Source organism: Lycium barbarum, chromosome 5, assembly GCF_019175385.1.
Source record: "Lycium barbarum isolate Lr01 chromosome 5, ASM1917538v2, whole genome shotgun sequence".
NCBI classification, from domain to species: Eukaryota; Viridiplantae; Streptophyta; class Magnoliopsida; order Solanales; family Solanaceae; genus Lycium; species Lycium barbarum.
The window spans coordinates 4,553,612-4,579,580 of NC_083341.1; the positions used below are offsets into that span (position 1 = coordinate 4,553,612).

Below are 25,969 nucleotides of genomic sequence, written 5' to 3' on the forward strand. Positions count from 1 at the left end.
ACAAAGGGTATCATGCATGTTACACGTTCTAGTGGTGGCTACTGACTTGGAATATGGTCTAAATAGTTTGAAAAGTGATATACCAGCTAGCACGAATCAAAAGAAGAGGAGTACGCGGTTAAATCTTGAAATTATAGGTCCGCTTGTTCTTCTAAGTTTTTTATGCCACCGGTGTGATTGATGGCCTTTTTATTATTCTACCCTATAGCAATATTGTTCCATGATAACTAACTCAGACAAAAAAACAAACATATGGCATTCGAATTCCCTGTTACTAATTTACCTGTAAATGCCATCACAAGGAAAGCCTTTCTTTTTTTTTTTTACCAAAAATAAGCTTTTAAATTCTTATTGCAGCATTAATATACATAAGTTTCAATTTACAATAGCCATGTCTTTCAATTGTCTGGCTCTGAAATGAGAGTTTAATTAAATTATTTAAACAAATACCTCAAACCTTAAGTTAAAATCTCAAAATCCTTCATAAAACTATAAATTAACACAAATTACCTCATGTAACACTTTCTAGATGCAAAGAATTAACATCAAAAAAACAACGGTCAACAGAGGAATAAGGAGAAGAAGAAAATTAGACAGCAAAGGAATAATGAAGAAGGAAGTAAAAGAGAAGAGTAAATGGGACACCTATTTTGCATTGAAGATGGACGGACACGTGTATCTCAACCTTTTGAAGCATGTAATTACTTGTTTATCCTTCGTAGTCCATACGACCCACTCTTACTATATTGTTAATAAATAAAAATAATTTTTACTAGCAGTGGCGGAGCCGCAACGGCAAGGTGTTCAATCGAACACCCTTTGTCGAAAAATTATACCGTATAAATATGTTAATTATTATTGAACACCCTTCGTCGAAAAATTATAACGTATAAACATGTCAATTATTACGTATTACAGACATATATTACACATTAAATACCCTTAATATATAAATTATATGAATTCGAACACTCTTAATAAAATTTCTAGCTCTGTCACTATTTACCGGTACATGCAAAACAAGAAAATCTTATCCTTACATAATAGTAATAATAATAATAATAATAATAATAATTATTATTATTATTATCAGTTAAAAAAAGAAAACCTCGACCATCCCAAAGCTGATATTTTGTTAGTGGTTACAAGTCACTTTCAGACACTACTACATTAGCTTTTTGTATCTTCTCTTCTTTTCTGTTTTCAGTTCTACAGATTTTTTGTGATTTAGACTTTGAAATTTGGATTGACATGGCGAATCGGACTTCGGATCTTGTTGGTCGGGTCGACCCGGCCCAGAGTTTTGACACTGAAGCACTCCTTCGTTATGCATCTGCTAATATTGATGGCTTCCCTACAAATATATCCAATTTCACTATTTCTCAGGTCTGAATTTTAATTTTTTTAAATTGAAATTATAATCAATACTACCTCCGTTTCAATTCATGTGAATGTGTTTGATTGAACACGTAGTTAAAGAATAAAAGGAATATTTTTTAAATTCGTAATCTGAAATAAGCTATAGTTATTTGTGGGGCTAAAAATCTATCTCATTAAGGGTAAAATAGGTATTTGAAAGTTAATGTTTTATTGCTAAATAGAAAGATGACATTCCTCTAAAAGGAAAATAAAACGCTTAAATTAGGACGGAGGGAGTTTTTATTTTTTGTTTAAATTCAATTTATTTGAGCTTCTCAACTATAACCGAATTGGGATTAATTTTTTGTTGTTGTTGTTGTTGTTTAAATTCAATTTACTTGAGCTTCTCAACTATAGCCGAATTGGGATTAATATACTACCTACGTCTCAATTTATGTGATTGGTATTTGACTGAGCACGTAATTTAAGAAATAAATGAAGAATTTTGAAATTTGTGATCTAAATTATGTCATAAATACTTATTCGGTTATAAATCATTTCATTAAGGGTAAAATAGGTATTTTAAAGTTAAATTGTTAGTACGAAATATATAAAGATTTCATTCTTTTTGGACTTGCCTAAAAAGGAAATAGTGTCACATAAATTGGGGCTGATGGAGCAACATTTTTTGTTTAAATTCAATTTATGTGAGCTTATCAACTATAGCTGAATTGGGATTAATGTATGTTTGAAAAAAGTTCTTTTGATAGTAATTAACTACTGTAACAACTGAAAGAATGAGCTCAATTAAGGACTAAGTTTTGTGAATGATTTTTCTTTTTCTTTTTTGTATATGTCTAAGTGTTTGATTGCTCAGATATGCTGAAAATAGAAAAGGAAAGGTTTGTTTTTCGAATTTTGGGAAATAAAGCAAGAAAAGTCTTGAGCTTTACTGAATTTGGTGGGTTACCCACTGTGTATAATATACTTTATTTAGGCGTTTGATAGATTAGAATATGATCGGCTAAGGAAGATAAGGGACAAACAGAAGACAGATTTTATCTTTAAGTTAGGGTTGTCAAATGGGCGGGTTGAGATAAATTTGGGCGGGTCAAAATGGGTTGAGTTAGTCCAAAGGTTACTTGACTGAAAAGGGCTGAGTCCATATGGGCTAAACAAGGGGTCATAATCCATCTTGCGCAGCTCTTACAAAGGTTTAAATTTTTGTTCGTTTTCTTATCGTAAAAATGGGGAAGGAATTAGTTAGTTGCATTAGTTCACTCTTAGTTAAATCCTGAGTAAATGAAATCTATTATCAGCACCTGCCACCTGTGCCTAAAGAATCAACAACAAACTACACATCAATTCCAATTCAGTTAGGGTCGGTGGTATGAGTCCTCACTATCCACGTCGCTCTGTTTTAAACCTGTCTTAATATATAAAAAACTAGGTCATCGAGTACTTAAAGTTCTCTACATTTCCTACTGGCATATAAATCTCTAACAAGACCAAAAGACCCCTTACCAACATGACTATAGCATGTTTGGCCAAGCATCTAAAATCAACTTATTTTGAAAAGTGCTTATAAAAAAAAGTACTTTTCGCAAAAAACAGTTTGTGTTTGGCCAATTAATTTAAAAAGCAACTTTGAGCAGTAATTTGTGTTTGGCCAAGCTTTTAAAAGGGTTGCTAAGTGTATTTTTCTCAAAAGTGCTTTTCAAAAAAGTGCTTTCGGGCAGAAGCTATTTTTGTAGCTTCTGAAAAATTGTTTCTGCTACTCGCCAGAAGCACTTATTTTCTTCCAAAAGCTTAGCCAAATATCTCACTTTTTGTTAAAATAAGCACTTATTGAAAAAAAAAAAAAAAAACTTGGCCAAACAGGCTATAAAACTTAATCCCAACTAATTGGTGTCACCTATATGAGTCTTTTTCCTTCATTGTTTCCTATTTTTGGCTAAGTTTGCATGTATTGTAGCACTATAGATTCTCTACATTTTTTTGTGCCTAAAAAATGTGAGAAGTAAATGATATGAAACATATGTTCCAGTTATGCACTTCTTCCATGCTTAACACAGTTTTAGTTGCAAAATCCTTCGTATTAACAATGTTGTCTCCGCTGTGAATCAGTTCGGGCATGGCCAATCAAATCCTACTTATCTCATTGAGGTCCGTTCCGGAACCTTTGCAAAGAAATACGTGTTGAGAAAAAAACCGCCTGGAAAGTTGCTGGCATCTGCTCATGCTGTTGAGAGAGAGTATGAGGTTGTAAATTCTATTTTATTCTGATAGTTAATATTTGTTTTTCTTTATTTTTTGACATTTTGATTTTTGATATTTCAGGTTCTACATGCACTAGGTACTCATACTGGGGTTCCAGTCCCCAAAGTTTTTTGTTTGTGTACAGATTCAAGTGTGATTGGGACTCCATTTTACATTATGGAGTATTTGGAAGGACGTATATTTATAGACCCAAAACTACCTGTATGAATGCTGTGTTCAACCTTATACTCCAAGATTACTTAAATTGTGGAATTCAATAAATAATATGTTTTCTATTGGTTGCTTCTATTCAATAAAAAGTGTTCTTGATCTATTCTAGGATGTAGCGCCTAAGAGGAGGAGGGATATATGTCGTGCTGTTTCTCAAGCATTGGCCTCTCTTCACTCTGCTAATGTTGATGCAATCGGTTTAGGTAACTATGGGAAGCGGAAAGACTACTGTAAGAGACAGGTACTCAGACTTATATTTTTCAGGAAAAATAGATTGGATGTAACTTTTCGTTGCATTGGTCTATTAGTCTTGAAACTTGAAATTTGTCATGCTAGGTAAGTAATACTGTGTGCCTTCCTGTTACTGGAAAACAAGAAACAAAAGAAGTTACAACATTTATACCCTGCATCGTTCAATTACTCTCTCTGTACGATATGATTTATAGCCTGTTTGGCCAAGCTTCTGTTAGCCAAAATTGCTCATTTTCTAAAATAAAAGTGCTTACTTTTGAGTAGTAGTGAAAGCTGTTTCGCAGAAGCTGGAAAAATTAGCTTTTCCCCACAAGCACTGCTGGAACCTTGGCCAAGCACAAGTTGCTACTCTAATATTGACAAAAGTGTTCTTCAAATTGATTAGCCAAACACAAGCTGCTACTCTCCAAAAGTACTTCTCCGAACAAAATACACTTTTTAAAATAAGTAGATTTTTGAAGCTTGGACAAACAAGTTATTATGCTCCTTTGTCCTTGGGATATTATGTCAGCGTCATGCTTATGAGTTCTTCATCTGATAAATTGTCCGACTTACGTCAGGTGGAGAGGTGGGCCAAACAATATCTTCTATCTACCGGTGAGGGCAAGTCCGGGAGAAACCCTAAAATGTTAGAGCTGGTTGATTGGCTGCGACGACATATTCCCCTTGAAGATTCCTTAGGGGGAACAGCTGGTTTAGTACATGGTGACTTTAGGATTGACAACGTTGTGTTTCATCCCACTGAGGTGCAGTCATTGAAAGTGTTTGATTATTCTTTTCGTTCTTTCTTAAGTCTCTGCAATTAATATTCCTTTCCATTTTGACATTTTTGATACATAATAGTGTATATTTTTTGTATATTTAGCTAACGAATGTGATTATTTTTGGTCGACCGGCCACATGTGTAACTTGCCCAAGAAAAAGGTGCACCTGACTTTGTAGTTGATCTTGTAGGACAGAGTCATAGGAGTTCTTGATTGGGAGTTGTCGACGTTGGGTAATCAGATGTCTGATGTTGCCTACAGCTGCTTGGTACTGCCTCCCTTTTTCAACTTGTAGTTCTTTACTTGTAATATTTTGTGTTACTACATGACCCACCTTTTTCAATTTGTAATTATCTAGCTAGGATTTTCAGTTTCAGTGGACTATTTATGGAGCTGAATAAGTAAATTTCTAAATTTCTTATTTGTTCCTCTTTTTCTATCAGCACTACTATGAGAATATTTCCTTAGAAGATGTAGAAGAGAATGATGGCTTTGAGCGTAGCAGCTTCCCTGACGGAATACCTTCTCTTCCAGAATATCTTGCAGATTACTGCTCAACAGCTGTAAGGGCACACTTTTCGTTGTCTTTAGATGGTTTATTCGTGGACAGGTGGATTTCCTCTATGGTGTTTTTATCCCATTAAAGATTGTTCTTATTGTTTTCCAATGAGAAGAATATTGGATAAGAGAGCATGGATTGTGAATTTGTGATATATTTTGGGAATGCCTACCTGTGGTTTCTTTCCAGAAATTTTCACCAGTTGTTCCTTTCTAGGACAGTTGTTTAGTAAATGACCTTTTTATTTCCCTTGCAACTGATTGGACCTTTTAGACGACGGTTTAGAGATCCCTTTTGTGCAAACTGAAAATCTTATGAGAAAACGTTAGACCACGGTCTGAATTTTGTAAGTTATTATAAACGTTAGACAACAGTCTAATGTTTAGTCTGTAAGGTTGAAAAATATATGAGCAAACATTAGACCTGAGTCTAACGTTGTACGGAAGGGTAATTTCTTAAGGGCTATATTTGCAATAACTTTTAAAAATAGGGAGAGAATCTATGTAGGGGCCTAAAGAAGTGACATTGGTGTAAATCACTCGTGTCTTTCCCATATCCAAAGTAATTGAACATGTATAGAGCACAATTATCATTTTAAACTTCTTGGTCTTTTTTGTTAGTCTCTAGAAAAGAACAGTGTAGACATAAGGGCAGAAGACAGAAAAGTAAGCTGCCGTTAGACGTTTTGTGAACTCCAGTTACTAATTTAATTGTGTAGAAAGTTAATTTATTGTATGTCAGGATTCTAACGGTCTTTCTTTGGCTTTAATATTGGCAATCAGGGAAGACCTTGGCCAGTTGATCAATGGAAGTTCTATGTTGCCTTTTCTCTGTTTCGTGGGGCTTCAATACATGCTGGTGTACACTGCAGATGGATCATGGTATTGCCTTTTTGACCCCCAATTTGGATGATATCACTTGCTTTAGGTCCATGAACTTTGTTAAGAAGGATTTATAATCAATATATGACTTTTATATTCACTTTTGTAGGGTAATGCTTCTGGAGGTGAACGTGCCCGGTTTGCTGGGGAAAAGGCTGATTCCCTCATCAAAACTGCATGGTCATTTATTCAAAGAAAATCTGTGCTCCCTCTTCACCCACCATCTGGTAAATATTGCTTTTGTATGACCGTATTCTGGTTAAGCTTAGAAAATCCTTCCCTCCAATTTTGTTTCTCTTGCTCACCTTTAGTTATTCCCTAAATCTTGCATACTACACACGCACACATGCGCATATTTTTTTTTTTTTGATAACTGAAACTTCAAGGCCAATATTGTGAAATCTTGTGTAATATAGTTATCTTGTGTTAAATCTGCCCGGTCCAGTAAATTTGCAAATGATTACTCAAAAACCAACATTGACTTGCTTGTCTGTGGAACTACCAAGAATATATTCCCTACATTTTATCGTTCACATGAATTTTCAGCCCTGAATTTGTTGTGATGTTTTTTCTAACAGAGACAACTAAAGAGGATCATATCAGGCCTTTCTTAAGTGAGAGCCAAATTCAAGCAACGCCTACGAGTGGGAAATTTGTGCCTAGTGAGAAAGTTCAAGATCTGAGAGACAAATTGATAAAGTTCATGGAAGATCACATATATCCAAAGGAAAGTGAGTTTTACAAGCTTGCACAGTCTAGCATGCGGTGGACAATTCACCCAGATGAGGAGAAGTTAAAGGAGCTGGCAAAAAACGAAGGCCTGTGGAATCTGTTTATACCAGTGAGTTTGCAAGGCTTTTTCCCGACATAACATATATTCTAGAAGATTTTTATTCTAGAAGATTTTCTTTTCTAAGATATTTATCTGATGCAGTTTGATAGTGCTGCACGGGCAAGAAAACTGATCTTTGGCAGCAGAAATGATGCTCTAGGTGAAAACAAGTTCGACCGCTTGTTAGGTGCTGGCCTTTCGAACCTTGAGTATGGATATCTCTGTGAAATTATGGGCCGTTCTGTTTGTGCGCCACAGATTTTCAACTGTGGGGCGCCTGATACAGGAAATATGGAGGTAAAAGAACTGTATTTTTTGGTAACAGATAATGATTACCAACTATTACCCAGTGAACTAAAAGTCAGAGTTTCCGCCTGCAACTATTGGATAAGCAACTTAAAGGATGATAAACTATTTTCTTCATTCAGTAAATGATGATTTGTTGTGACTTGCACAATCCATACAGGATGATGTCACCAGTTAAAAACTAATAGCTGTTTGGCCAAGCTTCTGCCAAGCCAGAAGTGCTTATTTTCTTTAAAAAGTGCTTATTTTAGAAAGTTATGGTGTTTGGCCAAGCTCTTAAGGGAAAAATAAGCGATTTTGCATATTTGTAGAAGTTGTTTTTCAGAAGCTAAAAAAAGTAGCTTTTCCCCGGAAGCACTTTTGGAACATTTGCCAAGCACAAAATACCACTCTAATATTGGCAAAAGTGTTTTCAAATTGATTAGCCATATACAAACTGCTACTCTCCAAAAGTACTTTTTCAAAAAACACTTCTGACAAAAGTCAAAAGGCACTTTTCAAAATAAGCAGATTTTGGAAGCTTGGCCAAACAGGCTATAAACCAGATTTATAGAAGACTATTTGCTTGTTTTTCTGCCCCGTTCAGTTCAAAATTTGTTATCTCTAATGTTTTGGGTCGCTTTTGTCCTTTCAGGTATTACTTCGCTATGGGAATGAGGAACAGATGAAGGAATGGCTTGTTCCCTTGCTTGAGGGGAAGATACGGTCTGGTTTTGCAATGACAGAGCCACAAGTTGCTTCCTCAGATGCCACCAATATAGAATGTTCCATCAAAAGGTAGGTACAAGCTGCACCTTTAAGGAGTGAAAAACGGAGAAGATGCAAATTTACCCTGTTTACCCTTTTTTGGTTGTTCCTGGGAAATGGAAATGATAACAAGAATTTGTTAATGGTTTTTCCTTTTTTATTTTAATCCTTGGCTCATGATTAGTTTCCTCTTATTAAGATGCTCAGCAAATTGTGTTACTCTCTAATATTCCTCGGTTCTAATACTCTTTTCCTCCTTGTCTGGAGAGGTATTACTCCCTCCAACTTCTTGTTTACATGGTTGAGGAGCTAGTGGCGTACACCTTATTATTTTAGTGGTGAAGGAGACAATTAAATGTTAAAGCATTATCATGTGTACAAATGTGTCAAAATATTATGAACTTGCTGGAACAAAAGAGTTTGTAATGCACATTGGAATCCAAGTATTATCTTGCAATCCTGGAAAATAAGTATATTATAGGGGGAATCTTTTGACCAAAGAACCTTTTATGAATCTAGAAGGATTAGATTCAGCGAGCTTATTCTTTGCTTTCACATACAACCGAGCTTTTATTGGGATTTTGACCATATTACACTCGGAATGCTGGAAATGTTGCGTTTAATAAACTTAACTATGAGAAAATATGTGTTGTATAGGCATGGGGACTCTTATATCATCAATGGGAAAAAGTGGTGGACTAGTGGAGCCATGGACCCGAGGTGCAAACTTCTAATTGTGATGGTTAGTCCTTTTTTTCCCAAATCATAAATGATTGACTTCTGTTTTATCATTCATTCTTGAATGAGCTAAATGAGCTAGTTTGAATCAATGACAGGGTAAAACCGACTTAACTGCTCTGAAGCATAAACAACAATCCATGATCTTGGTAGACATCAATACTCCAGGTATTACGATAAAGAGACCGCTGACGGTATTTGGCTTTGATGATGCACCTCATGGGCATGCGGAAATATTTTTTGAGAATGTACGCGTCCCGGCAAACAGTATTCTACTCGGTGAGGGGCGTGGTTTTGAGATTGCCCAGGTAAAGGTTTTTGCTTTTGAGGAATTACGTGTTTAAAATTTGAGCTTCTCTTTTCAAGCATTATCGTGATAAAGGGTACATAAATTTATTTCATTCAAACAAGCATGATTCCTTTTTGCCTGTTCGTTTGAGTTGTTCACGACCTAGAAAAGCACATGAAATTAGGTTTTGTAGTATCACTGATGAACAAATCACTTCCTTTTCTCTTGATAAGATTAGTAAATACGAAGGGTCGGGGAGGTGAGGGAAAAAAAAAGAAAGAAAAATAGAGAAGAACTCCCCTATCTCCTTGACTAGGAGTTAGCTAGTACATTTTTATAATTAGGCATCATTTGAAATGACAGAGAACTGTTCCCTCTGTCCCAATTTGTATGACACGCTTTCCTTTTTAGTCAATTTCAAAAAGAGTGACACATTTTTTTATTTAGTAATAATTTTAACTTAAACTTCCCATCTTACTTTTAATATATAAACTTCCCATCTTACTTTTAATATACTAATGGTTTATAGCCATAAAATTATCACTTGTTTTAGAAAAGAAGTTTCAAAAGTCTTTCTTTCATTTTTAAACTCCGTGCCCAATCAAACACATCCCATAAATTGAGACAGAGGGAGTACATGTTTTCGTTCTCCCAGTTAAAATCTATGCAGCATATGGAATAGTTATCTTAAACTCGGTTTATTGGTTCGATTTATACTTGTAGGGTAGGCTAGGCCCTGGAAGGTTGCATCATTGCATGAGGCTAATAGGAGCAGCTGAGCGCGGCATGCAGATGATGGTTCAAAGAGCTCTTGCAAGAAGAGTTTTTGGAAAATTAATTGCCGAACAAGGCTCATTCCTTTCAGATGTTGCCAAAGTCGGTTTCCTCCAATTTTAAGTTGCACAATATTTGCAGGGAGAAAAAAAAACTTCTGGCTGTTATTTGTCTTTTCTTTTCTCAATTATATTGTCAATGTTTACATGAATGGTGTTGCCTCTGATGCTTGCAGTGTCGAATAGAACTAGAGAAAACTAGATTACTGGTTCTGGAAGCTGCTGATCAGCTTGACTGTCTCGGAAACAAAGAGGCCCGTGCTACACTCGCGATGGCAAAGGTGAGCTAGAGCATATCATGGCTATTTTTTAGAAAAAATGCCAAAAAATGGTCTCTTATGTTTGAAATAGGTTTAAATTAAAATAGTCTCTTAAGTAAGCATTGAACAACTTTGGTCTTTTAAGTTTGCCAAAAGTTAACACTTTTGGTCTCCGTCAAATATTTAACAATTTATGTTCGTTAGATTTGAGTATTTGACTGAAACAATGGAAAGAAAAACTTAATGATAACACCAAGAAATCCCATCAAATACTAAAATATGCAATAGAAAAAACTGCATTCGACACTAAAAAGATTCTATAAAATAAAAAAGCAAAAAATTACACCTTAAAAAGTTGCACTAGCCTCTAGAAATAAATCAAAAATAGTAGAATTCCTGCTAATTTCCTCCTTTTTGTTTTTCATAATTTACGTCAAATCTAACAGATAGAGTTAGGTAAATATTTGAAGGAAAGTAATAGTGTTAACTTTTGGCAAACTTAGACAAAAACTGTTTAATGCATACTTAAGGGATTATGTTTATGTGACAAGTATTGTGATTGGTTACGTTGCAGGTCGCTGCACCAAACATGGCATTGATGGTGCTTGATACCGCTATGCAAGTGCACGGTGCTGCTGGTTTATCAGGTGATACTGTTCTTGCTCATCTCTGGGCTACGGCGAGGACATTGAGAATTGCAGATGGTCCTGATGAAGTACACTTGGGGACAATCGCGAAAACAGAGTTAAGAAGATCCAAGCTTTAAAAACCTTAATACATTACTCGTATGTGTATAGAGAAATATAAAATAAAATAAAAGTGAAAGGGCAAAGAGCATGAAGATAATAAGCTGTATGCCATAGTCCTGTAAAGTATAGAGATATAATTCTGATGGTGAAAATTGATTGAGCAACTTTACTACTTATATGTTATGATAAATTATTTGATTTTTGTTGAGAGAACTCTCCTGATTTGGTGCTTCAGTTATTTCTTTTTATAAACAAAACTTGAATATGAATGCTTAAGTAATTGGTAAATCTACTTCTTTACTTTTTTATAACAATCCATGTATAGCAATTTATTCACACCGTAATATCTAATCTATGTATTGCAATTTCTACAGCCTCCCTACCTTAGGTAAGGTCTGCGTACACTCTACCCTCCCCAGACCTCACATTGTGGGATTCATTGGGTATGTTGTTGTTGTTGACAAAACATTATGCGGTAAGACATTTTATATGGGGTGATTTGCACATCGCAATTTTACTTTTGTCTCCGTTTAAGTTCGTCAAAAGATGCCTTAGTGATACAATGGGAAAAAAAATACGTTTTCACAAGTCTATGATGACGGAGCATGATTTTAATAGAGTGTTGTGATTCCTATTATACATTACTCTAGTCGAGTTCAATGGAATTTCAAATTTTATTTTGTTCAAAACGTGTTGTTGAACGATCTAGAAAACAATTGATATTGATACAGTTTGCTTCCTTAATTAGTAGGACCCTCAGAGTAGGGGTGCTTATCGGTCGGTTCGGTTCGGTTTTGTGAATTATCGATTCGGTTTATCGGTTTTCGTTTTGTAAATACCCTAAACCAAAATCAAACCAATAAGATATTCGTTATCGGTTTTCGGTTTATCGGTTTTTGGTCCTTAAAGGTTCGGATTTTAGTTTAACCAATAAGAAAATGCTCCGCTAATTTTTTTTTGCTTTCGCTTGTTTTAATTTGTTTATATATACGCTGCTTTCATGCGTAAAGTCTACACAAAGTACAAGACAAAAACTATAAAATGTACTGTAGCAATCTTTGAAAAACAAAACAAGGGCAGTACTTAGTTCATTTGGTCATAAACAAGGCCAACTTCTTTAGAAAAACACCAGCAGCATGGCAAACCAGAAAATGCAAAAGAAAGCAGTAAGCAACAGCAACACCAAGCCAGCAACTTCAAAGATCCAAAACAGAGAGAACTCACAAGCGTGAGGGAGAGATGCAGAGAGAACTCGCAAGCGTGAGGGGGAGAGGCAGAATAAGCGTGCTTGCGGTAAGTAATTTAGAAATAGGGTTTGCATTTAAAAATTATAATTTAAAGCCACTACTATATAATTAGGGATTAAAATGTAATTTTAATATAAGCTTATTGGGTTATCAGTTTAACCATTAACTAAATCCTTAATACCGGAAACTGAGCCGATAACCCAATAAAAACACTTACAAAACAGTTTACAAACTGTTCACCCAATAACCTGATATCAATAAACTAATAACGTTTTTATTAGTTCGGTTTATCAGTTAAACTGGTTTTTGCACACCCCTACCTCAGAGTCCACTCCTTCTCCACACTATGAGTGAAAGGGAAAAAGAAAAGACTACCATTAAAGCATCCCAAGCAAGACCTTTCACCCATTCCAATATAAAGGATTAGTCAATCAAATAATAGATAGTAAATGGGTCGGTTTGAAAATAAATGAATTGCTATTATGTTTATCTTGTTAAATTGTTTACGAGCCTTGCTGTATTAAGATGCCGGATTCGGTTGAACTCGTTGCTAATAACTCCGCCATTGAATAAAAGAAATACATGTATACTCTGGATCATATAAAAAATACTTTTCCATGGTATTGTGTATGTGATATTTATCTAATCTAATTCCTTTTTGTCTTCCCTTTTTACAATCTTAAAAAGTGACTCAACTTGCAATCAACTTTAACATAAAAGGAAAAGGCAAGAAATTGTTGTCAATAATATTAATTAAGAAACAAATGGGAAGTTTTAAGAGAGGAAATAGCTCAACATTAACTTTTTATAATTTGGATAGAAGAATGATCCTGCAAAGAGTTTTTCTATTTTATTTTCAGATCTTTTACATATAATTTCTTATTTTTAGAGATTTGACACAACATTGATTTTTTTTTTTTTTTTTTTTTTGTAATAGGTCGCGTAATCAATTGACCCCTTTCTCCACTCCCCCTCTTTTCATGTAACAAAAAAATTGACCCATGAAAAGACAGACATGAATTAACAAACCAACGTAAAAAAAAAAAGGTTAATTGAAAAAAAGAAAGATAATAAAACATAAATAGAGTTTGTGGCAGACAAAGAAAACAATTGAATAGAGCAAGAACAAAGAGGGAATAAACCAAGAAAATTCCAAGTAATAACATTCCTACAATAAACCTTAATTGTAGCACAACCAAGAAAACTAGTAAATTTTCTTCCACCAATTTTTGCGATCATTAATTCAGATCCTCAAATTCTCTAACAAAAAAAACTATCAATAATTTAACTAATTTCACCATAAATAGTTTGCTTTCATTTTTGCAAAATCTCAAGCCAAGGGGAAGAACTTGTCTCTTACATAATTAACCCCAAAATCTTTTGTTTCAATTAAGAGATAATTAATTAATTATGGGGGTGAAGAAGCTTGCAATTGCTAGCATTGCTTCAATTCTTCTAGTGGCTTGTGTGGTGGCAGTAGCTATCTCATTCACCAGCAAGAGTAATGAAGATAATTCATCCAATAATACTAGTAATAATAAAGTTGATTCTCATATTTCAACTTCTACAAAGTCTGTCCATGCAATTTGTCAATCTACTGATTACAAACAAACTTGTGAAAAGAGCTTAGCAAGGGCCAACAACACTAATGATCCAAAAGACCTCATTAAGGTTGAGTTTAGTGCCACGATTAACGATCTCTCTAGCGTAATCAAGAGTTCCAAATCGTTAATCCAGGAAGCCTCGAAAGATCCCAGGACTAAAGACGCGTTGCACACATGTGAAGGCCTCCTGGGTGTCGCGATAGATGACCTGAGGAGGTCATTCGATGATATCAACGTGCTAGACGTGACCAAGCTTCAGGATTACACTGACGACCTTAAAACATGGCTCAGCGCGGCCATCACTTATCAGGAAACGTGTTTGGATGCTTTTGAGAACACGACCGGTGAGACAGGTGAGAAAATGAAGAAATTATTGAAAAACGCGGGGGAGCTCACAAGCAATGGTTTAGCTATGGTTTCGAGTTTTGGTTCAGTACTCAAAAACCTGAACCTGAAGATCCCTGGTGTAAACCGAAGGTTATTAAATACTCATGAAAGGATGCTCCAAGAAGTTAATTCTAATGGGCTAAAGCCTAATGTTGTGGTTGCACTTGATGGTAGTGGACAATATAAGTCTATTAATGAGGCCCTAAGAGCTGTGCCCCAAAAGAATACACAAAAATTTGTTATTTTCATCAAGGCTGGTGTTTACAATGAGTATGTTGAGATCCCAAGGAAAGTGAACAATGTTGTGTTTATTGGTGAAGGCCCAACCAAAACCAAAATTACTGGTAGCAAGAACTTTGCTGATGGCACTGGCACTTTTAAAACTGCCACAGTTGGTAAGTCATTTCATTCTTACTACTCCCTCCGTCTCAATTTATCTGGAACTCTTTCTATTCAGGGCATTCTAAAAAGTCTAACATCGTTCTGTTTCTATACAACTTTCAAAAATTCAAATTCGTTAAATTATATAAAGTCCTAACTTTCATCATAAAATTTTCCTTACCAAACTCCAAATTACTCGCTCTGTTTCAATTTACGTGGCATGCTATGGTTGCGCTGACACTTAAGAAATAATAATGAAAAACTTTTAAAACTTGTGATCTCCACCGTCTCGTGATTTCTATAGCTACAAAAACATGGCATCAGCGATGAAAAGTTAAAATTATCTCCATACATATAAATATGCCACTCTTTCCGAAACAGACCACTAAATAAGGAAATAGTGGAGTAACTTTTCACCCGACCATAAAGTTAATATTTTCTTTAAATGTCAGTACTATGATGGACAAATCAAATCAACATATTAAATCATGTCTTCATTCAAACACCCTCACTTAAAAATGAGACGTTCATTCTTGACATTTTCTATTCATGCAGCTGTTAATGGAGACAACTTCATGGCAAAGGATATCGGATTCGAGAACACAGCTGGACCGATAAAGCACCAAGCTGTTGCTCTTCGTGTCTCGGGTGACATGGCCATTTTCCACAACTGTCAAATCGACGGTTATCAAGACACCCTATACGTCCACTCCTATCGCCAATTCTTCCGCGATTGCACCATAAGTGGGACCATCGACTTCATCTTTGGGGACGCCTCAGCAGTGTTCCAAAACTGCAAAATGATCGTTAGAAAACCGATGGCGGAACAAGCCTGCATGGTCACTGCACAAGGACGGAAAGATAGACGTGGGGTTGGTGCTATAGTCATGCAAAATTGCCAAGTTTTGGCTGAACAAGATTTTCTAACAGCTCAACCACCTATTAAGGCATATTTAGGAAGACCATGGAAGGAATTTTCAAGAACTATTATAATGCAATCTTCAATTGATGGATTTATTGCACCAGAGGGATGGTCAGTATGGGCAGGAAATTTTGCACTTGATACTTTGTTTTATGCAGAGTATCAAAATAGGGGAGCTGGATCAAATACTAATAATAGGGTAAATTGGAGGGGTTATCAGAAAAATATTGCACCACAAGTTGCTGCTGGATTTGCCCCTGGACCTTTTATTAGGGCTGATGAGTGGGTTAAATTGAGTGGTGTTCCATATGAATCTGGTTTGATGAAGGTTTGATTGATTTTCTTTGTGGATGACTTTGTAATAATTAAGGGAATTTTTTTCCAATAAAACATTCATTTTGTTGGACTTTTGGACTGCATTTTCATAAGAGTTTAACTTCTACGTCGAGACAAGTTAAAAGAATATTTTACATTAGGTCATTTATAAGATAATACGAGGTAAATGATCTATAATAAGTTGTCTTTAATAACATGATAAAAACTGATAGCGAACATGTTATAATAGGTTAAGTTAACTGCCAGTATATATAACTTAAATCCGTTGTAAAAACAAAAATTAATTGTGCTTGAGACTAGTTAAAGTTTGTCCCGACAAATTGACCAGATCCTGAACTTGCCACGTCTATGACACCATCTTTATTGTTCTGATAGTTTAATTTAGTCTAAATGGTTTATTTGCTTCTCAGTAGCCAATTTCATCAAATATAATTATCGAGCTGTGCTTCAATACACTAAAAGTGCGCAATTTGATAAAAGAACTATGACATTTCATATGCATATATTTAAGGGATTATTTTACCAACCTCAAACGTAAGGACTATCTCTGTATTAACTTACTATATATTTCATTCGATTGTAGCTACTTGTCACTTTCCTTGTTGCCGTTTGAAATATCAAATGATAAGAGTTATTTTACTAAATTCTCCTTGCTTCATTCTTGATCTTTCTAGCATATTTATAAGTAGTAAGATTGAAATAGTAGTAAGTAGTAAGATTGAATAATACAAATATTCAGAATAGTAGTAAGTAGTAAGATTGAATAATACAAATATTCAGAATAGTAGTAAGTAGTAAGATTGAATAATACAAATATGACAAATAGGCAGAGCATTAATTATTAGTAGTAGTTCCACTATACCAACGGCTATTAAGATCCCAAAGGCGCGCTTCGTTTACATTCCACCTTTGACTTCCCTTCTAATATCGTTTTGGCTCAAATATTTGAAAAATATAATATTTAAAATTATTTTAAATAAATATATATTTATCAATTGACATATCGCTTCAACTTCAAATTTGAAAAATAGAATTGAAGTTTGAAAATCATGTTTCAAGAATTTTTCATGTGTTTTAAGTTTTTCCTCACAAAATATTTTTCAACTTTTTTATGTTAAGTTTGTCAAAATATTTTCTCTAGGAAAACGTTTCTGAACAATAGAGTAAATAACTTCTCTAATGTGAGCAGGAAAAACAAGTTACATAAATAACGTTCCGTACGGATTGTCTTCTCTTCAAACCACCTCCCACCCCCCTCCAACCCCTCAACCACTGCCCCTCCACCCGACCCCGCCCTTATTTTATTGTCTTTACTTACCAAATACAAAAAGAGTAAGTAAAAGATCACTTAAATTTGAGAAATACATTTTACAGAAAAGTATTCTTCTTCGTACAGAACACACCCTTAATGTCCAAATAGGAGTATTATTTTTCAAATTTTACCTTTTTAAATCTCAACCGACTCATGCCTACTTAATTTCAAATTTATATCCTCTGTGTTCCTCACTATAAAAACTGCAAAAGCCTTCTTTTTCCTGCATCCTAAAGAGGGAAATTATAGAAAACAATGTCAAGCAAGTCTCCCATTTTCTCCATTGCAGAACCTCAACATTTCAGCGACCACTATGTCTTCCACCCTCAAATCGATTATTTTCAGGTAATTCCCCTGCTTTTTTTCTTCCTGTAAGCTCTATCATATATTACTTGTGATGGATCCATAAATTTACAACTAGTAGGTATAGAGGATACATAAAATTGAGTTTACTTGCTTGAAAACTTCAATTACTTATCCTCCCTCGCAGTGGCGGAGTCATGATTTTTTCCTAGGAGGGTTAAAAAATATAAAGAAATAAATACACGAAGAAGCAAGTTTTCAACGTCTATTATATATACATAAAAAATAATTTAAACTTTATATATACAGTGTAATTTTTTACCGAAGAGAATTCGGATGAGCCCCTTACCCCTTACAGGTCCCGCCCCTGCTCCTTGATATCGTGTAGCCTTTCTGTAATAGTTGTTTTCATTAATACAAACAAAGCTTTAACATTAGTTTTTCTTTATAACATTGATGCTCTAGTTTAGTGTGGGGCTTTGGTTGGTGAATTGTAACCATACAAACGCCTGTTGCTTAACCTCACGTTGCCCTTCCAAGACATCTTAGGAAGGTGCCGTGTAATAGTTGGTATTACTACAATACAAGTTACATGTTTGATAGATTTAGTAATTTTGGCTCATATTCAGTATTTTTGTCAGTACTTAATACATACGCCTTTCATTTCAATTTATTTGTCTTACTTTCCTTTTTAGTTCATTTAAAAAAGAATGTCTCTTTCATTTTTTTGGCAACTCTTTAATTCCAACTTTTGACGTGGCATGTTAAGATCACAAGATTAAATAGTATTTTGATACATTCTACATATCTTTAGTTTAAGACCACAACATTCAAAAGTCTTATTTACTTTTTAAAATTTCGTGTCAAGTCAAAACCCGATAAAAAAACGAAATGGAGGGATTATATAAATTATCTATCCAAACCCGATAAACAGTCTGTCCTAGAATTCAAAACTCATAAACTTCAAATTTTGAATCCGCTTTCAAAACTCATCAAACTTGTATAATTTTATACAGAAGTTTATATTCCGCGCCGAAAGTATTGAATTCAGATGAATCTGACATCATAATTCTGGATCCGCCCCTATATGCTACAAGCTGACCTAAACAGCATGTTATGAAAGAAAAAAAAATTGACATTCTAATTACTGTTTATGAATGTGAAAAACAGCAGATTTTAGTAGAAACAAGGAAGCAAAAGATCAAAGAGGTTGCAAGATACTCCATAGACACATTACACTTCGAGCTACAAAAACTCATCTCAAAAGATGAGTCATCAAAGAAGATTAAAAAGCACAGCCACAAGAAAAAATGGTGGAAAAATGCCCTGTTGTTCTTCAAGAGGAACAAAACAACCCATTTAAATCCTAAAGGCGGGTCAATTTATGGGCCGGTATATATTACTGAGAGTAGAACTGGAAGTTTGATTCAGAGCAAGAAAGGTGATTTGGAGATACCATACATTAATCTTAAGAAGTATAACATGGACTGTCAGCATGGGATTAAGACAACATTAGCTACTCCAATCTACTTGGTCACATAAAGAAAGAGTTGGTTACAAATTGTGTGTCATATTTGAAGAGTTAAAAGATTTCTTTTACAAAGATTTTTGAATTATTAAGAATTGTAATTTGTACTACTAGTATTTTTATGTAAAGTCAAACGTCTCTATAAATGTCATTCGTTATAACAACATTTCACTATAACGACCTAATTTTCTTCAGAATCGATTTTTCATGTTGTATTTTATTTCTTTATAACAACATTCTACCAATAAAAACAATGACTAAGTGGCATCCTCAGAACAAACTGAGTCCTTGGTGTCAGTGGCAAAAGGTGCTCTTTTCCTCCGTCAGGTAGCGGGATCGAATCCCTGCGGCAACGTGACTGTGTACAAAACGGGATCGAATCCCTGCGGCAACGTGACTGTGTACAAAATAATTCCCAAGCACTTTATATTCTCTTTTCTTATTTCTATAATTAGTGTTGACTTAGTTTCAATTAACAATTATTGTTGATTAATTTAATTTATTAATCTTTGACTTTTTTATTTCTTAAAGTTGAAAATATAAGTTTCCCCCTCTTCTCTTCAAAAAAACAACGGAAAAGGTTCAAATATACCCCTGTACTATTAGAAAAGGGTTAAATATACCTCTCTTTATACTTTGGGTTCAAGTATACCCTTCCCGTTATACTTTGAGTTTAAATATACCCTTATTTTACATTTTGAGTCCAAATATACCTTTTCTCCGTTAAAATTGTCAAAGGTGAATATGAGATATGACGTGACACTGACAACTTCACCTCACCACCTCAACCCATTTACCCTTCTCTTACCCTTCTTCTACCACTACCATCTCCTTCCCTCCACAACCTTTGCAACCATTAGCAATGAAATGATTTTATTATACTTCCAAAGGGAGTTTAGGTCTTAATCTAATGAACTTCCTCTGGGATTTTGATAACCACCAATGAATTGCTACACGTGGGGAGGAGGATAAAACTTTTGATTAGCTTGATATTAACAATTATTTTCTCAATAAGATAAAGTAACCAACGTGCAGTGTCTCAATCTCTGAATTTAACTTTTTTGGTTTAATCTACTAACATATTCAATGATTTTAAAATTAACAGAACTTCTACCTTTTACTTGTCCTTTTTTCAAAATAAATTTTTTGTCTCAAGAATTTTATTGATGGTAGGAGATAATTCGCTGCATCATTACAAGTGAATTTTCTCTTTGCACCAAGCTGTCAAATGGATTTTCTCAGTAAAACTTTTGACTAGTATGGAAATAAATAAAATAGCCCCATGAATTTGCTATATAAACTTTTGCAGATTTAAGTCAAAAATAAAAAGGGAAAAAAAGAAGCAAATAGAAAGAAGCAGAGAACAAGGCAATCTTTTGTTCACAAGATTAGGCTTTAATGTTTGGTTAACATATAACAGGGCAGCGCTCATCACGTTTTAACAGTTCTCCTAATTAGGACCTTAAAAAGTGGTGGTGCGATGGTGCTAATGGTTGTAAAGGGTGTGGAGGGAAGGAGATGGTAGTAGTGAAAGAAGAAGGGAAAAAGAGGGGTAAATGGGTTGAGGTGGTGAGGTGGCATGCCATGTGGTGTCACCTCACCGAGTTGTCAGTGTCACGTCATATCTCATGTCCACTTTGGACAATTTTAATGAATGAAGGGTATATTTGGACTCGAAGTATAAAAAAAGGGTATATTTGAACCCAAAATATAACGGGAAGGGTATATTTTGACCCAAAGTATAACGAGGAGTATAGTTAACCCTTTTCTGATAGTACAGGGGCATATTTGACCCTTTTCCAAAAAGACAAACCCTCTCTTCTCAATTATCATCAAATAAACAAACCCTCTTCATTGCCCCAAAGCCAAAACCCCAGTCGGCTCCATTGATATTTGCCTAGAACATCTTCTTCTCCGAGCCACGATCGCTGCTTCCTCCATTGACCCATTGTAAGAATCTCTTGGTCTTTCTTTCTTGATTTCTTTTGAGTTTTTTTCTTACAAAAATGCTTTTTTGTGTTAAAGTTGTAATCTTGCTTGTGGGTGTGTACAATTTTGTATAAAAGTTGTAATCTTGCTTGTGGATTTTGTACATTTATGTATAAAAGTTGTCATTTTGCTTGTGGGTTTTGTACATTTATGTATAAAAGTTGTAATCTTGATTGTGGATTTTGTACATTTATGTATAAAAGTTGTAATTTTTCTTGTGAGTGTGTACAATTTTATAGAAAAGCTGTAATCTTGCTTGTGGTTTTTGTAGAGTTATGTATAAAAGTTGTAATTTTGCTTGTGGGTGTGTACATTTTTGCAAAGAATATGGGTCTTATTTTAGTTAGTAGAACTGAGATTATATGTTGATAAGAAGGGCTTATTTTTCGTTAGTAGAACTGATATTATATATTGCTTTAAACAAATGTTTCATCGGAAAGACGAATAACCCGAATCAAAGCCTGAAAAGACGAATAATCCGACCTGAAGCCCAAATTGACTGAATGACGCATGACACTCGGAAACTTCAAATCCTAAATCCGCCTCTGGTTATAGCGATACACTTTTTATAAAATTACCTCTCTATAACAGGCATACTGATTTTGTCTAAATCTGATACTCATTTTCGTGATCTTGGTAACTGTAATTAGTCTATTTTAAGTTTGAAATTTTACAAAACTAAATTAGATTACTATGAGAAATATTTTTTTATTACCTTTTAATATATGCAAACAACAAAATCTTACGGTTTAATGTAGTCTCAATTTAGTTAACTCAATTGATCTGATAAAACATTCATTTTATTGGACTTTCGGACTACTTTTTCATAAGAGTTTTAACTTCTATATTCTGACGAGTTCAAAAGAGTAACCTGAGGTGAATGATCGATAACATGATAAAAATAATAATGAACATGTTATAATAGGTTAACTGTCAGTATATATAACTTAAATCCGTTATAAAAACCATAATCAATCGTGTTGGAGACGAGTTAAAGTTTGTTCCATCAAAGATAATTATCGAGGTGTGCTTTACATATAATGAGGACTAACAGCTCGCAATTTGGTAAAAGAACTGAGACATTTCATATGCATATTTAAAGGACTATTTTACCAACCTCAAAATATATTGGACCATTTTTAGATTAACTTACTACTTCATTCGATTGTAGCTACTTGTCACTTTCCTTGTTGCCGTTTGAAATATCAAATGATAAGAGTTATTTTACTAAATTCTCCTTGCTTCATTCTTTGATCTTTCTAGCACATTTATTAGAATAGTAGTAAGGAGTAAGATTGAATAATACAAATATGACAAATAGGCAGAACATTAATTATTAGTAGTAGTTCCAATATACCAACGGCTATTAAGATCCCAAAGGCGCTTCGTTTTGGCTCAAATATTTGAAAAATATAATATTTAAAATTATTTTAAATAAATATTTATTTCTCAATTGACCTATCGCTTCAACTTTAAATTTGGAAAACAGAATTTGAAGTTTGAAAATCATGTTTTAAGAGTTTTTCAGTTTTCCCTCACAAAATATTTCTGAAAAAATATTTTTCAACTTTTTCATGTTAAGTTTGTCAAAATATTTTCTCTAGGAAAACGTTTCTGAACAATCAAGTAAATAACTTCTCTAATGCGAGCAAGAAAAACAAGTTACATAAGTAATGTTCCGTACAGATTGTCTTCTCTTCAAACCACCTCCCACCCCACCTCCAACCCCTCAACCATTGCCCCTCCACCTGACCCTGACCTTATTTTGTTGTCTTTACTTACCAAATACAAAAAAAAAGTAAGTAAAAAATCACTTAAGTTTGAGAAATACATTTTACAGAAAAGTATTCTTCTTCGTACCGAACACACCCTTAATGTCCAAATAGGAGTATTATTTTTCAAATTTTACCTTTTTAAATCTCAACCGACTCATGCCTACTTAATTTCAAATTTATATCCTCTTTAACCAAAAAAAAAAAAAATTATATCCTCTGTGTTCCTCACTAGCAAAAGCCTTCTTTTTCCTGCATCCTAAACAGGGAAATTATAGAAAACAATGTCAAACAAGTCTCCCATTTTCTCCATTGCAGAACCTCAACATTTCCCTCAAATCGATTATTTTCAGGTAATTCCCCTGCTTTTTTTCTTCCTGTAAGCTCTAACATATATTACTTGTGATGGATCCATAAATTTACAACTAGTAGGTATAGAGGATACAAAAAATTGAGTTTACTTGCTTGAAAACTTCAATTACTTATCCTCCCTCGCAGCGGCAGAGTCAAGATTTTTTCCTAAGGGGGTTAAAAATTATAAAGAAATAAATACACGAAGAAGAAAGGGTTCAAAGTCTATTATATATACATAAAAAATAATTTAAACTTTGTATATACAATGTAATTTTTCACCGAAGAGAATTCGGATGAACTCCTGACCCCTTACCGGTCCCGCCCCTGCTCCTTGATATCGTGTAGCCTTTCTGTAATAGTTGTTTTCATTAATACAAACAAAGCTTTAACATTAGTTTTTCTTGACAACATTGATACTCTAGTTTAGTGTGGGGCTTCGGTTGGTGAATTGTAACCATGCAAACGCCTGTTGCTTATCCTCACGTTGCCCTTCCAAGACATCTCAGGAAGGTGCCGTGTGATAGTTGGTATTACTACAATACAAGTTACAGATTTGATAGATTCAGTAATTTTAGCTCAAATTCAGTATTCTTGTTACAAAAAATTACTTAATCTATATACTCTCTCCATTTCAATTTATTTGTCTTATATTCCTCTTTTCCGTTTTAAAAAAAAAAAAACATCTTTTTTTTTTTTTTGACAGTTTTTTAATTCCAAATTTTCACGACACATGTTTAAGATCGCAAGATTAAAGGACATTTTAGTACATTCTACGTATCTTTAGTGTAAGACCACACGATCTAAAAGTCTTATTTACTTTCTTAAACTCCGTGTCAAATCAAAACCAAACAAACAATTTAATGCGGAGGGAATATATAAATTATTGTCCGAACACAATAAACCGTCTGTCCTAGAATTCAGAACGCATAAACTTAAAATTCTTAATCCGCTTTGAGAACTCATCAAACTAGTACTATAATTTTACACATAAATTTATGTTCCGCGTCGAAAGTATTAAATTCAGATGAATCCGACATCATAAATCTGGATCCGCCCCTATATGCTGCAAGCTGACCTAAACACTTCGGTTATGAAAAAAATAATTTGACATTCTAATTACTGTTTATGAACGTCAAAAGCAGCAGATTTTAGAAGAAACAAGGAAGCAAAAGATCAAAGAGGGTTCAAGATACTCCATAGACACATTACACTTCAAGTTACAAAAACTCATCTCAAAAGATGAATCATCAAAGAAGATTAAAAAGCACGGCCACAAGAAAAACTGGTGGAAAAATGCTTTGTTGTTCTTCAAGTGGAACAAAACAACCCATTTAAATATATACTAAAGGCGGGCCAATTTATGGGCCGTTATATATTACTGAGAGTAGAACTGGAAGTTTGATTAAGAGCAAGAAAGGTGATTTGGAGATACCATACATTAATCTTAAGAAGTATAACATGGACTGTCAGCATGGGATTAAGACAACATTAGCTACTCCAATCTACTTGGTCACATGAAGAAAGAGTTGGTTACAAATTGTGTGTCATATTCGAGGAGTCTAAAGATTTCTTTTACAAGATTTTTCTTAATATTTTGAATTATTAAGTATTGTAATTTGTACTACTAGTATTTTTATGTGCAGTTAAACGTCTTTATAATTGTCATGCCTTATAACAACATTTCACTATAACGACCTGATTTTCTTCAGAATCGATTTTTCATGTTATATTTTACTTCTTTATAACAACATTCTACTTATAAAAACAATGAAATTCATTATAGCAATACATTCTTTATAAAATTACCTCTCTATAAAAGTCATACTAATTTTGTATAAATTTGATACTTATTTCCCTGATTTTGGTAGTTGTAATTAGTTTATTTTAAGTTTGAAATTTTGCAAGACTAAATCAGATTACTATGAGAAATATTATTTTTTCCTTTTATTATATTCAAACAACAGAACCTTACGGTTTAATGTAGTTAACCTAATTGGTCTGATAATATCGCTGCTTTTGTATTTGCAAAGCTTTAAATTAACAAGTATTTTGTTTTCGTTAATAACATAAAAAATAATGTTGTGTGTACTTTCATTTATAACAGCTAAATGGAATCTAAACATCAAATGTCAGTATACAAATATAACAACGTCGCATTATAGCAGTCATGTAATTTTCAGAGAAATACTGTCATTATAGAGATATTTGACTGTATTAGTTTTTTTTATATAAATTTCATTTAACGAAAACTTGAAAAGCATTTATGTTCAAATTCATTCATAATTGAAAAGACCACTAGTTGACACTCTTACTCCAAATTAAGTCGCACAAATTTGTCTGGTGGTTGTTACATATAGTATTGCATCGCCTTGTTACTTTAAATAAAGAGGACTTTATACCATATAGTATGATATATGTATAGTTTATGATTATCATGACTCGAAGTATCGAACCTGAGATTTTAAATAAAAGATGAAGAGATCTTATCGGCTATTTTAAAACAAATTTGATGCTTACCAAATCATTTCTAAAGACTTAAAGACTAAACATTAATTAATATGGGCATTGTAATAAATTACCCATGCCTGGGACGTCTGGCATAATAATTTCGAAAAGGCGGAATTGGATAACTTCTTTGGCTTTATTGAGGCTTTTGTAGCGCCTCAATGGGAGTCTTTTTTTCCTCCGCGATAGTATAATAACAAGACCAGTGAGAGAGCGGGATTATTGACATTACCTTTTTTAGAGAATGTTAATAAATTCCAAAATTCATTT

The 25,969-nt window shown here is 34.0% G+C and overlaps 3 protein-coding genes across 4 annotated transcripts; all 3 read left to right on the forward strand.

Moving 5' to 3' along the window:
• The first annotated feature begins 1,114 nt into the window (after window positions 1–1,114).
• On the forward strand, window positions 1,115–11,272 carry LOC132640214 (probable acyl-CoA dehydrogenase IBR3). The gene is made up of 17 exons (XM_060356714.1): window positions 1,115–1,386; window positions 3,487–3,621; window positions 3,700–3,840; window positions 3,959–4,090; window positions 4,662–4,847; window positions 5,056–5,133; window positions 5,309–5,428; window positions 6,207–6,305; window positions 6,415–6,532; window positions 6,884–7,146; window positions 7,240–7,434; window positions 8,078–8,220; window positions 8,848–8,932; window positions 9,027–9,236; window positions 9,941–10,093; window positions 10,227–10,331; window positions 10,885–11,272. The coding sequence occupies exons 1-17, from the start codon at window positions 1,252–1,254 to the stop codon at window positions 11,074–11,076; spliced, it is 2,490 nt and encodes an 829-aa protein (XP_060212697.1). The 5' UTR covers window positions 1,115–1,251; the 3' UTR covers window positions 11,077–11,272.
• Window positions 11,273–13,627: 2,355 nt separating this feature from the next.
• Window positions 13,628–16,005, forward strand: LOC132642209 (pectinesterase-like). The gene is made up of 2 exons (XM_060359466.1): window positions 13,628–14,692; window positions 15,234–16,005. The coding sequence occupies exons 1-2, from the start codon at window positions 13,717–13,719 to the stop codon at window positions 15,932–15,934; spliced, it is 1,677 nt and encodes a 558-aa protein (XP_060215449.1). The 5' UTR covers window positions 13,628–13,716; the 3' UTR covers window positions 15,935–16,005.
• A 1,299-nt stretch (window positions 16,006–17,304) lies between these two features.
• LOC132642210 (uncharacterized) lies at window positions 17,305–19,266 on the forward strand. Of its 2 annotated transcripts, none has more exons than XM_060359467.1 (2): window positions 17,305–17,593; window positions 18,722–19,266. In XM_060359467.1, the coding sequence occupies exons 1-2, from the start codon at window positions 17,504–17,506 to the stop codon at window positions 19,091–19,093; spliced, it is 462 nt and encodes a 153-aa protein (XP_060215450.1). In that variant the 5' UTR covers window positions 17,305–17,503; the 3' UTR covers window positions 19,094–19,266. The 2 variants fall into 2 exon arrangements, with proteins under 2 accessions (XP_060215450.1, XP_060215451.1); XM_060359468.1 differs by having other exon boundaries at window positions 17,306–17,593; window positions 18,725–19,263.
• The last annotated feature ends 6,703 nt before the right edge of the window (window positions 19,267–25,969 follow it).

Excerpts from the sequence above, each read along its gene's own strand:
- LOC132642210 (XM_060359467.1), top strand. The coding sequence starts at position 17,504 with ATGTCAAGCAAGTCTCCCATTTTCTCCATTGCAGAACCTCAACATTTC. Across the intron at positions 17,594-18,721 it reads CTCAAATCGATTATTTTCAG|CAGATTTTAGTAGAAACAAG; the intron begins GTAATTCCCCTG and ends TGTGAAAAACAG.
- LOC132642209 (XM_060359466.1), top strand. The coding sequence starts at position 13,717 with ATGGGGGTGAAGAAGCTTGCAATTGCTAGCATTGCTTCAATTCTTCTA. Across the intron at positions 14,693-15,233 it reads TTTTAAAACTGCCACAGTTG|CTGTTAATGGAGACAACTTC; the intron begins GTAAGTCATTTC and ends CTATTCATGCAG.
- LOC132640214 (XM_060356714.1), top strand. The coding sequence starts at position 1,252 with ATGGCGAATCGGACTTCGGATCTTGTTGGTCGGGTCGACCCGGCCCAG. Across the intron at positions 1,387-3,486 it reads CCAATTTCACTATTTCTCAG|TTCGGGCATGGCCAATCAAA; the intron begins GTCTGAATTTTA and ends GCTGTGAATCAG. Across the intron at positions 6,533-6,883 it reads CCCTCTTCACCCACCATCTG|AGACAACTAAAGAGGATCAT; the intron begins GTAAATATTGCT and ends TTTTTCTAACAG.